Source organism: Hypanus sabinus, chromosome 14 (genome assembly GCF_030144855.1).
Source record: "Hypanus sabinus isolate sHypSab1 chromosome 14, sHypSab1.hap1, whole genome shotgun sequence".
Classification (NCBI taxonomy): Eukaryota; Metazoa; Chordata; class Chondrichthyes; order Myliobatiformes; family Dasyatidae; genus Hypanus; species Hypanus sabinus.
In genome coordinates, this window is record NC_082719.1 from 92,086,751 (window position 1) to 92,099,589 (window position 12,839).

At 39.4% G+C, this 12,839-nt stretch overlaps 1 protein-coding gene across 2 annotated transcripts in view; it reads right to left on the bottom strand.

Moving 5' to 3' along the window:
* The window catches only part of LOC132404987 (ankycorbin-like), a 207,860-nt gene that overhangs the window by 41,270 nt on the left and 153,751 nt on the right, over nucleotides 1-12,839 (bottom strand). For both annotated transcript variants that reach the window (XM_059989645.1, XM_059989644.1), the window contains exon 8: nucleotides 10,060-10,166. In XM_059989645.1, coding sequence (XP_059845628.1) covers nucleotides 10,060-10,166 — 107 coding nt within the window. The remainder of the gene's footprint in view (nucleotides 1-10,059; nucleotides 10,167-12,839) is intronic.

Consider the following 12,839-nt stretch of genomic DNA (forward strand, 5'->3'; position numbering starts at 1 on the left):
GGCCTTCTAGCCTTTCCTGGCTGTGTCAAACTATTTTTTTGCCTAGTCCCACTGACCTGCACCTGGACCATATCCCTCCATACACCTCTCATCCATGTACCTGTCCAAGTTTTTCTTAAATGTTAAAAGTGAGCCTGCATTTACCATTTAATCTGGCAGCTCATTCCACACTCCCACCACTCTGTGTGAAGAAGCCCCCCCCACCCATGTTCCCTTTAAACTTTTCCCTCTTCACCCTTAACCCATGTCCTCTAGTTTTATTCTTCCCTAAACCCCAGGGGAAAAAGCCTTTCTCCTTCTGGATAAAGCATGGATGAAGTTCTGCTGGTCTTCATCTTCTACTCCTCTTTCTGCATTCAGACATCTCTCTTAAAGGCGGCATGGTAGCGTAGTGCTTTACAGCTGCAGCGAACAGATTTCAATTCCTGCCACTGTCTGTAAGGAGTTTGTACATTCTCCTCATGATTGCTTGGGTTTCCTCCGGGTGATCCAATCTCCTTCCACATCCCAAAGATTAATTGGTCACATGGGTGCCATTGGGCAGCATAGGCTTCTTAGGCTGGAAGGCCCTGTTACCATGCTGCATCTCTAAATAAAGAACTAAAATTTAAAAAAAAAACAACAGGATTTTATCATTAAGCACAGGGGTGGTTAAAAAGGCACATAGTGTGTTGGCCTTCATACGTCAGGGGGCTGAGTTCAAGAGCCGTGAAGTAAAGTTGCAGCTCTATAAAGCTCTGGTTAGACCACACATGGAGTATTATATTCAGTTCTGATTGCTTCATAGGAAGGATGTGGAACCTTCAGAGAGGGTGCAGAGGAGATTTACCAGGATGATGCCTGGATTAGAAAAAAATGCCTTAAGAGAAAATTTTGAATGAACTAGGGCTTTTCTCTTTGGAGCGCAGGAGAATGAGAGGTTAAATTGATAGAGGTGTATAAGGTTATAGAAAACATAGAAAAACCTACAGCTCAATACAGGCCCTTCGGCCCACAAAGTTGTGCCGAACATGTCCCTACCTTACAATTACCTAGGGTTACCCATAGCCCTCTATTTTTCTAAGCTCCATGTACCTGTCCAGGAGTCTCTTAAAAGACCCTATCACATCCGCCTCCACCACTGTCACCGACAGTCCATTCCACACACTCACCACTCTCGGAGTAAAAAACTTAACCCTGACATCTCCTCTTTACCTACTCCCCAGCACCTTAAACCTGTGTCCTCTTGTAGCAACTATTTCAGCCCTGGGAAAAAGCCTCTGACTATCCACATGATCAATGCCTCTCATAATCTTATACACCTCTATCAGGTCACCTCTCATCCTCCGTCGCTCCAAGGAGAAAAGGCCAAGTTCACTCAACCTGTTTTCATAAGGCATGTTCCCCAATCCAGGCAAGATCCTTGTAAATCTCCTCTGCACCCTTTCTATGGTTTCCACATCCTTCCTGTAGTGAGGCGACCAGAACTGAGCACAGTACTCCAAGTGGGGTCTGACCAGGGTCCTATATAGCTGTAACATTACCTCTCGGCTCCTAAATTCAATTCCACGATTGATGAAGGCCAATATACTGTATGCCTTCTTAACCACAGAAACAACCTGCGCAGCTGCTTTGAGCATCCTATGGACTCGGACCCCAAGATCCCGCTGATCCTCCACACTGCTAAGAGTCTTACTACTAATACTATATTCTGCCATCATGTTTGACTTTCCAAAATGAACCACCTCACACTTATCCGGGTTGAACTCCATCTGTCACTTCTCAGCCCAGTTTTGCATCCTATCAATGTCCCACTGTAACCTCTAACAGCTCTCCACACTGTCCACAACACCCCCAACCTTTGTGTCATCAGCAAACTTACTAACCCATCCCTCCACTTCCTCATTCATGTCATTTATAAAATCACGAAGAGTAAGGGTCCCAGAACAGATCCCTGAGGTACACCACTGGTCACTGGCCTCCATGCAGAATATGACCCATCTACAACCACTCTTTGCCTTCTGTGGGCAAGCCAGTTCTGGATCCACAAAGCAACGTCCCCTTGGATCCCATGCCTCCTTACTTTCTCAATAAGCCTTGCATGGGGTAACTTATCAAATGCCTTGCTGAAATCCATATACACTACATCTACTGCTCTTCCTTTATCAATGTGTTTAGTCACATTATGTGAGGCATAGACAGTGGACCACCAGCAACTTTTTCCTAGAGTGGCAACGGCTAATACCAGAGGCTGTCAGTTTAACATAAGTGGTGGAAAGTTTAGAGGGAATGTTGAAGATAAGTTTTTTAAAAAAAATATAGGTTGTAAATTGCATTCTTAGCTGATACATTAGGGGCATTTAAAAGACACTTAAGCACATGGGTGAAAAAAATGGATGGTTATGAGCTACGCAGGAAAGATCATGAAGCAGGTTACACTGTTGGCACAATATCTTGGGCCGAAGAGCCTGTACTCTGCTGTACTGTTCTATGTTGGCTTTAAACTAACAAATTATCTCTTTTTTCCAGTTCTAATACAAAGTCTTCAATCTGAAACATTAGCTCTGTTGTTATTTCTACAAATTCTGCCAGAGCTGGTGTGCTTGAGCTATTTTCTATGTTTCTACGTATAATGACGCTGTAGGTAGCTTCTCACTTTAATGCAATAAGGACAAGTTTTTGAAACTAGGTTTCCAATGTCAGTATAGGGCAGCACCAAAAAAGGACATATTCTCGCCAACTGTATACCTCAGCAGTCAGTGGAATGGTTGAAAACATTTTGCCCCTCAGGCACAAGTTATGGGAAATCTCTGGGACAGAATGGTTAAAAAATAAATTCTCCTGACTTAAAGTTGTGAATACTTTCCTCTTGCCAAACATTTTTCACTACAAAATTGTAATTATCTATAATTCCCATTCCCTTCTTGCCCTCCGATCTCAATGTCATTTGTCATGCATGATTCCATATCATACTCTTTTTTTATACATAAAGTCCCAAAATGTAAAAGCTTGTAGATTACATTACAGTATACAGTTCCTTTATGAATAAATTCATGAGACCATAAGAGTTATAATCAGAACTTAACCTATTGAGTGCTCCACCATTTGATCATGGCTGATTTATTATCCCTCTCTACCCCATTTTCCTGTTTTCTCCCTGGAACCTATGATGCCCTTACTAATCAAGAACCTATCAAAGTTTCACTGTAAATTTATTAGTAAAGTACATATATGCCACCACATACCTCCCTGAGGTTCATTTTCTTGTAGGCATTCACAGTAAATACAAAGAAACACAACAGAATCAATGAAAAACTGCACAGAGAGATGGACAAACAAGCAATGCACAGAAGACAACAAACTGTGCAAATGAAGAATACAAAATAATAAATAAGTGATAAACATTGAAACATGAATTGTCGAGCCCTTGGCGAGTCTGGGATTTGTAAAGGCAAGAGAACGCATATTGACCAAAGAACCAGATGGATCTAAACAACGATCACATTATATTACTAATTTCATGCTTATGTAAGCAGTTGAATTGAAAGCACAGAGCTACTGTGATGAAACTCCATTTCACATCACCAAGTCAATGAGTGAAGCTTCTGAGGACAAGTCAGTACCTTAACCAAGCTGCTGTATCCTCATAATGAACATGTTGGGCTATTACAAATGTGCTTGCATATTCTATGCTATCTACAGTCACTGGTGTTCCAGATCATTTTCCCATGGCATCTATCTTTAACGTGTGGTGTTACATGAAAGCAGCGAATGCTACTTTGAGAAGTGTATGTAGCGAATCTCTGATTGGCATAATTGACTTGCAATCTCCATCTTAAGACCACAAAATGTAGCGGTAGAATTAGCATTTCCGATTTATTATCCCTCAACCCCATTCTCCTGCCTTCTCCCCGTAAAATTTGACACCCTTACTATTCAACAACCTGTATACAATGGATTCCGGGTAATTGGGACACACTGGGATCAGTACATTTTGGCCTAGTTAAGTGCCTGTCTCAATTACACACTTAGTTAAATAGGTATAAAAAAGACAAACTGAGTAACAATGATGTATTTAAATAAAATGTTGAACAAATGAGAACACTGCAACACTATAAAACTGTGTATTAGTTCCCAATAGTTATCAATAGAGGAATTCATCCAAATCATCATCTTTTGATTGTAAATGAACAAAATCAGTACAGACACCTGGTGCAGGTAACAGGCTGCCTTCATACAACGCTGTCAGTGACTGCATCCTCCAAATCTTTATTTTCACTGTAACATTCAATATTTTTCAAGGTAGGTTCACTGCTTTCATGTAATACCGCATGTTAAAGATGGATGCCATGGGAAAAGGATCACAAACACCAGAGACTGTAAATAGCATAGAGTAGCCAAGTACATTTGTAATAGCCCAGCATATAGTCAAGTGAAGTCAACTTTTATTGTCATTTCGACCATAACTGCTGGTACAGTGCATAGTAAAAATGAGAGTGTTTTTCAGGACCATGGTGTTACATGACACAGTACAAAAAAATAGACTGAACTACATAATTAAAAAAAAACACAGAGAAAGCTACACTAGACTACAGACCTACACTAGACTGCATAAAGTGCACAAAAACAGTGTACACATTTACAATAAATAATAAACAGAACAGTAGGGCAAGGTGTCAGTCCAGGCTCTGGGTATTGAGGAGTCTGATAGCTTGGGGGAAGAAACTGTTACATAGTCTGGTCGTGAGAGCCCGATTGCTTCGGAGCTTTTTCCCAGACGGCAGGAGGGAGAAGAGATATAATCATGGGTACATCAGCTTTGTTAAGGTACTGGACTTGTCTCTAGATATTGTTGATACCTTCAAATTCTCCATAGTTTCCAAATTATTGAAGTAGTGATATCATTTCATTTTTATGCCTGGCTGTTTCTCCAAGCCTGAATGTTAGAAAACGCAATGAGCAAAACAGTCCTGCACTGTCATACTGCTTATTTCATGCCAACTATTAGTGACAAAAAAAAAAGCTGCTTTTGGAACACAAACACACGCAACTGATGCTATTTAAAAACTGTTTGCTTGAAGCACGGTGTAGTGTCCAACAGCCACTCAAGTGCACGTGACTGGTGCTAGTTAGAAACTATCTGGCAGCAGTCTCCTGTCTCAATGAAGTAGTAGAGTGTCCCAAATAAATAAAGGGAAACTCAGCTAGTTTTTGTTCTTTAGGAGTTATCCCAAGAAAGCAGCTGCTTTGATTAACCAATGGCCCAATTAACTGGAATCCACTATATACCCAATGATTTGGTCTCCACAGCTCTCTGTGGCAAAGAATTCCACAGATTCAGCACCTTGTGTCTAAAGAACTTCCTTCTCATCTTCATTCTAAAGGGTTGTCCTTTTATTATGAGGTTGTGCCCTCTGGACCTAGACACCACTACTATAGGAAACATCCTTTCAAATCTATCCCTTTCAATATTCGATAGGTTTCAATGAAGGTACCTCCTCATTCTTCTAAACTCCAGCAAATACATTCCCAAAGCCATCAAATAGTTCTCAAACGTTAACCCTTTCAGTTCTGGGATGGTTCGCATGAACCTCTAGATCATCTCCAATGCCAGCAAATCCTTACATAGATAAGATGCTGAATACTGTTCACAATATTTCAAGTGCATTCTGACCAATGCCTTATAATATATATGCCTCATACAAAAGTAATAAATGTGATTCTGATTCTATCCACTATGAATCTGAACAGTGACATTTGAAAAAAGGCACTCCTCCATCAATAAATGCTTGTAGCAGGTCACTGCCTCAATTGGTATGCCGCAGACAAAATAAAAATAATGCCCTTGAAAAGTTAGCACAAAATATAACAGAAACTGATATTTCTGATTGTGTACCACATCTTGTTCTAACTTTAGGAATTAAATATTTTAGATGCCGTCTGAAAACAAGATAAAGAGGGAAAAAAAAGAAAACCTCAGAAGGTCTGAGCAATATTAAATGTATTTGATCATAACTTTATAATAGAAGACAAACTCAGCCATTAACAACAGTAGGTACCTCCACCATCCAGAAAGCCCATAGCTTTTGTCGAAACTGAAGACTAACCAGAGCTTCAGCCCAGGTTACAAGCAAGCATGCTCACTACAGCCTCTGACTGGCAACTGAAAGACTATCATGGCAAGCAATTAAAGTTCCCTTACTTCAACACATCATCACCCCTGAGACATGACACGGTCATTCTGTCACAAACCTCAAAGCAACTGGTCATGGTAAAACTGTCAGTGCCGAGGGAAGAGCAGAATGAGGAGGTGTTTGAGCGCAAGTTAGTCAAAAACCAGGAGCTGGTAGAGCAGTTCCAGAGACGGGGTGGAGGGCATGATGTGAGCCCATAGAGGTAGGATGTAGAGGTCTTGCTGGCTACTTGCTCTGCAGAACCTACTCTCTCCTTGGCATTATGGGGGGTTGAAAAGAAAAGAGCTGTCAGGACTGTCACAGAGGCTGTTGACTGAACCTCCAGATGGCTATGGATCAAGAGTTGCAACCCATAGACCAATTCCACTGGGGCATAAGCTGGGGCCTAATCAATCCTGGCTGGGTTGCCTCTGCAAGATTGATGTCGAAATACATGAAATACCTGATGACCCAGGTTACATCCCAGCAGATCCTAGTATGTACTGCAGCATCAAGTTGCTATTGAAACAATTCCAACACTAAGTAGAATTGTGTGTTTAATGTGCTAAATATAGATTATCAAAATTATCATGTTCCCATTCTATTTTCTATCTTCAACCTCACCAGAGAGAATGTACTTCGACTTTCATGTCTTGATTCTGTTCAACTTGTAACCTGACTGTAATCTCAATTTTCAAATATATTTAGTTACATTTCTGTATAAAACTTCAGCTGTAATTTCACAGCAGCTGATTTTCATTGTGTTTGTTATCTCACTCTGCCATAATTGATCAAAAGAAGCATTAGGACCGATGCAAGAAGAGATATATCAATATTCCTTTAGTAGCTGACACGCCATAAAATCTGATATTTGATGTGAGGTCTCAGGGATGTTGATGCAATAAAGTCAGGGAACTTTAATTGCATTCAGTTGCCAGTCAGACCCTGTGGTGAGCAAGCCTGCTGGTGATCTGGGCTGAGGCTATGGTTGGTCTCCAGCTTTGACAAAGTCTATGGGCTTTTCTGGACGGCAGAAGTATCTAATGTTGTTAGTGGCTGAGTTTGTCTTCTATTATAAAGTTATGCTCAGACTCGCTGAGGTTTTCGTTCTTCCCTCTCTTTATCTTGTTTCTGGGCGGCATCTAAAATATTGAACTCATTGTTATTTATAGTTTTCATAAATTCTATTGGACTTCTTTATTTCCTGTAAATGCCTGCAAGAAAAATCAATGGCAAGGTAGCACATGGCTTCATACGAGTACTTTGATAATAAACTTACTTTGAACTATAGTACAAACAGAATCAAGCAGATTGTAAAAGAAGAAACAGATAAGAAGAGATAGCATCTTGCAACAGAGATCAATTGGGTCAGAAAAATAAGTTTTAAACCATTGTATATTTAGGCATCCTTTAAAACAACTTACATAAAGGGAATCTTTGAAAGTACTTCAAAGGATTGTGCACGAGAAGGATTGTGTTTGTGAATAGTTTGTTGGCCTGTGCTAAATAGTGGGATAGTTAATAGCCAGAATTATAACATGGAGTATATACTCACCTTTTGATTTGAACGCTCCTTTTCAAAACAACACATATACAGTAGAATCTCCTTTCAAGTGCCTTAGTAGATTACACATGTTTAAAATTCAGAGCATTGATAACACAAGGAATTGCAAGCGGAAACTAGCCACAAAGCTCAAACATCTCTACCAGCTTTGATCTCCATCCACCTTTCTTCGTCAGGTCTTACCAACCAACTTATGCACTTCACTTCAACTTACCAGGTCTTATCAACATATGCATAGTAAGTTCATTTTTAAGTAAATGTATAATCAAAGTACATATATGTCACCTGAGACTCATTTTCTTGTGGGCATTCACAGAACAAAGAATTACAACAAAATCAACGAAAAACTACACACAAAAACTGACAAGCAACCCAAGTACAAAAACAAGGTAAACTGTGCAAATGTTAAAAAAAATATCCTATGAACGATAAATAGGTAAGTAAATAAATAGCTTCTTTTTTACTTCTTTTACATCTGTTTTTCACCTTAAATGTGTTTGTGAGACTGTTTAAGCTCGTGATTTATAGCTTGGAGATCATCTGAGTGATCCAGCTCTCTCTGCTGGCTCCAAGATTCCAGGACGTGAGCACATACTCGGATGGCCTCTATGCGAAGAAACTTCAAGATGGGGAGTGAGCCGACGTTCAACTCCATCTCGCTGCTTAAAACGTCTATTAATTGCCGATTAAAGCACCAAGGAAGACTGACACTTGGAGGCGAACGCAGAATATGAGCGAGTTTCAGTGCCGACTGCCTGCCTTTTGATCACTGCTGGAGGAGGTATCTGTGAGCAGCCTGTCACTGTGCTAGGTGGGTAGGCCTCTCTGCCTCGTGTAGAGTCCCTCTCTTTTGATGAATGTCAGCGATATCATAGGATGGTTCTGCATTTATGGATTGAACTAATGTGCTTATGGACTGTGGACTTTTTCAGACTTATGGTTTTCATATCCTGTGTTTTTTTTTTAAAATTAGCAATTCCTTTTCCATTTTGTTGTGCCAAGGGAGGGGTTTGGAGGTTGATGTTCTATTTGTGTTCTGTTAGTTTTGTGTGTGGAGGAGGGTTTTTTTTTAATGGGGTTGATGTTTTGTACAGGGGAGGGATTTTTGGGGTGGGGGTTGATGATTGGGACGTCGCTCTTTTTTGTACAAAGGGGGTGGGTTTGATGTTTCTCTCTGAATGACTTTCATGTTCTTTTTTTCGTATTGTGGCTATCTGAAGAAGACAGTTTTCAGAGTTGTCTATGGATACATACTTTGATAATAAATGAACCTTTGAACCTTTAATAGGAAGAATGCGAGTTGTAAAGAGTCATGTTGTTGGAAGTTCCAGATTATAACTTGAAGAAACAGCTCTTCATTGAATTCTTACTGGGTTTCTTAATGACAATATTTAATTCTTAATTTTCAATGGACACTAAATGATCATGAACAAAATCAAGAAAAGTGATAATCTGTATAGTTTAGTGGTTCCAGACTTCATAAACTTTGGGTAGCTCAGAAAAATATTGGATTTAAAATAGTCATTTAAGGAAATTACATGCTTCAGTTGTTTAGAGACACACAGTATATTTAAATGCCCACATGCCAGAAGTTGAACATTTCAAGAACCTTGTGTTTGTTTAAAATTATGAAAGGCATAAATAAGGATGGTAACAATTCTTTCACCAGGGTAGGGGAGACCAAAACCAGGGGGCACAGGTTTAAGGGTGAGAGAGGAATGATTTAAAAGGAACCTAAGAACTGCCTCTTTTAACATAGAGGGTGGAGAGTATGTAGAATGAGCTGCCAGCGGAAGTAGTTGAGGTATTTACAACATTATCATCCAAGTGTTTCTCTGAATAAGTACATCTGAGTGAGGCTTAGGCTGAACACAGGAAATTGGGATGAGCTGGCAGGGCACCATTGTCAGAAATGACTAGTTGGGCCACCAGGCATTGCTCCATGACTCCGTCAAGGATCTTGAAATCAAATTCTTTTGGGTTTTGCTCCAAGCTGATGCATTAATGCCTGGTGACAATGATACAGACCGGTTATTTGCTGAAAACTGATGCACAATATCCATTTTTATTACAAATAGGTTAGGGCTTTTGCAGCCACTGACTGTATTTAACTCTTTTCAAGAGAAAACTCAATGGGCCAAATGGCTTAATTCTGCTCCTATGTCTAATGGCCTTTTTTGGTGCAGTTCCTCTCCCCATTGCTTTAAATTACAACTTAATCCTGCTTCAAAGATATAATTCACTGACTTTAGGAGGAAGAGGAAGATTGTGGGGAAAAAAGTGAAAAGATAAAATATTAATTATCTCCAATATTGTGAAATTACTATTTAACACAATTTTTACCTGCCATTCTTGTCTCGTGCATCCACATCTGCTCCTTGGTCTATCAGATAAAGACACACATCAGCATGGTTGCCTTGTGCAGCCTGGATCAGTGGTGTAAAGCCTTCCTAGAGTTTCAAATAAAGGCAGAGTTGTGTATTAAATATTGCACATCTATTCAGCTCATATACGATTTTGCACTGCTAAATTCACACCTTGGAACAATAACTCACTATCTGAAGTATTTGAAATTTTATTAAGAGACTGTAGTTTTTTTACATATGTAAAGAATCCCTAAATAAATTCACAGGTAAAATGGGACCCCAGGTGTATCAGTGAGCCAAGATTAGGATAAAGCCAGGTTTCATCAGCTGTCTAATATGACTGCTTTGTCCTGTCCTGCTCAATCAAATGTCAACTTGATTTGAAGGTAGCTATTTTTCAATGCTGTTTTTGGGCATTAAAATTATTTGGGTCACAGGGTTTCAATACTGTATTCAAATATTGTCAGTGCATCCAAACGCAATAATGAATCAATTAAATATTAAAAAATTGGCATCGATGACAGTGCTAATTTCAAGGCAACACCAATAAAGATCATCCAGTTACTACTTTTGGTTAAACAACCCTAAAACCTTGTTGTGCACCTTTTCTTCTGTCTGCCACAAATGATGGGATTTCCTGCTAGCCACCCAGTTTAACTTGCCCTCGCTTTCCCGTTCCAACATATTGGTCCATGGCCTCTACTGCCACTATGAGGCTGCACTCAAATTGGAGGAGCAACACTTCATATTCCATTTGGGTAGCTTCCAACCTGGTGCCATGAGGATCAATTTCATTAACTTCATGTATTATGACTCTCCATTGCATACATTCATAATATTTGAAAACAATTTTGAAGCTTTTTTAATGCCAAATAAAGATGAGAATAGATGCCTTCAAATCACACTGACATTTGACATTAAACATTAAGGAACATCAAGAGTGCTGAATTTTTTGTTTTTGAAAGGAGCTGCAATTCATTATATTGCTTTCCAGGTTACCAGGTCTGAAAAGTCAATATTGGTCATTCAAATATTCTAACCATCTTCACATTAAGAACACTTTCCATTGTTTAATGTGGAAAATGAGCTGTTCATAACAAACTCCCATCAACAATGTGAGGCAAAGCATCATTTTCGGAAAATTAAAAACCAGTTAGACCTTTCTATTTTCAGTTCCAAAGGGAGTGTTACAGAAATAGAAATATACCATGTTGATAACAGACATTTTTTAAGTTTTTTGTACCCTTTTCATATTAACTACTTAAAATTTGACTGTTTTATGTGTTTATGAATCAGAAACAGGTTTATCAGAATCAGCAGTTGGATCTACCTTTAAGTGTGACCTTTGATCAAGCAACATTAGTGACTGTAGGTTATCCAGTGCTCTTTAAAAATATTTAGAAGTTTGAGGTTAAAAGTAAATTTATTATCAAAATACATATGTGTCACTAAATACAGTCCTGAGAGTCATTTTCTTGTGGGCATATTCAATAAATCAACCATAGTAGAATCAATGAAAGACCAATGTGCAAAAGGCAACAAACTGTCCAAAAATAAAAGAACTAATAATAACAATAATAAATAAGCAATAAACATTGAGTACACAAGATGAAGAGTCCTTGAAAGTGCGTGCATATTTTGTGGGAACAGTTCAGTTATAGGGCAAGTAAATATATCCCTTCTGATTCTAGACCCTGATGGTTGAAGGGTATTTACTGTTCCTGAACCTGATGTGTGAGTCCTGAGGTTTCTGTACCTTCTTTCTGATGGCAGCAGCAAGAAGGGATCATGTTATCGGTGTTGCAGGTGCCTTATGATGTAGATGTACTCAATAGTGGGGAAGGCTTTACCCATGATGAACTGGGTTGTATCCACTGCTTTTTTGTGGATTTTCTGTTCAAGGGCAGTGGTGTTTCCATACCAAGCTATGATGCAACCAGATAGTATATATAGAAATTATATACACACATCTATAGAAATTAGTCAAAGTTATAGATGTCACACCAAATCTTTGCAAACCCCTAATTAGAGGCACTTCTTTGTAATTGCACTTACATGCTGGACCCAGAACAGATTGTCTGAAATGATAACACTGAGGAATTTAATGTTGCTGACCCTCTCCACCTTTGATCCACCAATGAAGACTCATGGATCTTCAGTTTCCTCCTCCTGAAGTCAATAATCAGTTCCTAGATCTTGTTGATATTGAGGGAGAAATTGTTGTTGTGGCACTATTCAGCCAAATTTTTAATCTCTCTCCTATATGCTAATGTGTCACCACCATAGATTTGGCCTGTGACAGCGGTGTCATCAGCAAACTTAACTATGGCATTGAAGCTATGCTTAGCCATATAGACTTAAGTATAAAGCCATTAGAACACGGAGTTAAGCACAGAACCCTGTGGTGCCCCTGCGCTGATGAAGATTGTGGAGGAGTTGTTGCTGCCAGTCTGAACTGACAGATCTGCAGGTGAGGAAATCGAGGATCCACTTGTACAAAGAGGTATTGTTGTCTTGAAGCTTATTGATTAATTTTGAGGGGACGATGGTATTGAATGCCGAAATGTAGTCAATAAAGAACATCATGATGTATGCATCCTTGCTGTCTAGATGTTCCATTTGAGTGAAGAGCCAATGAAATGGCTTCTGCTGTGGACCTGTTGTGCCGATAGGCAAACTGGATTAGATCCAAGTCACTTCTTAAGCAGCAGTTGATATGTTTCATCACCAACCTCTCAAAACACTTTATTCCTGTGG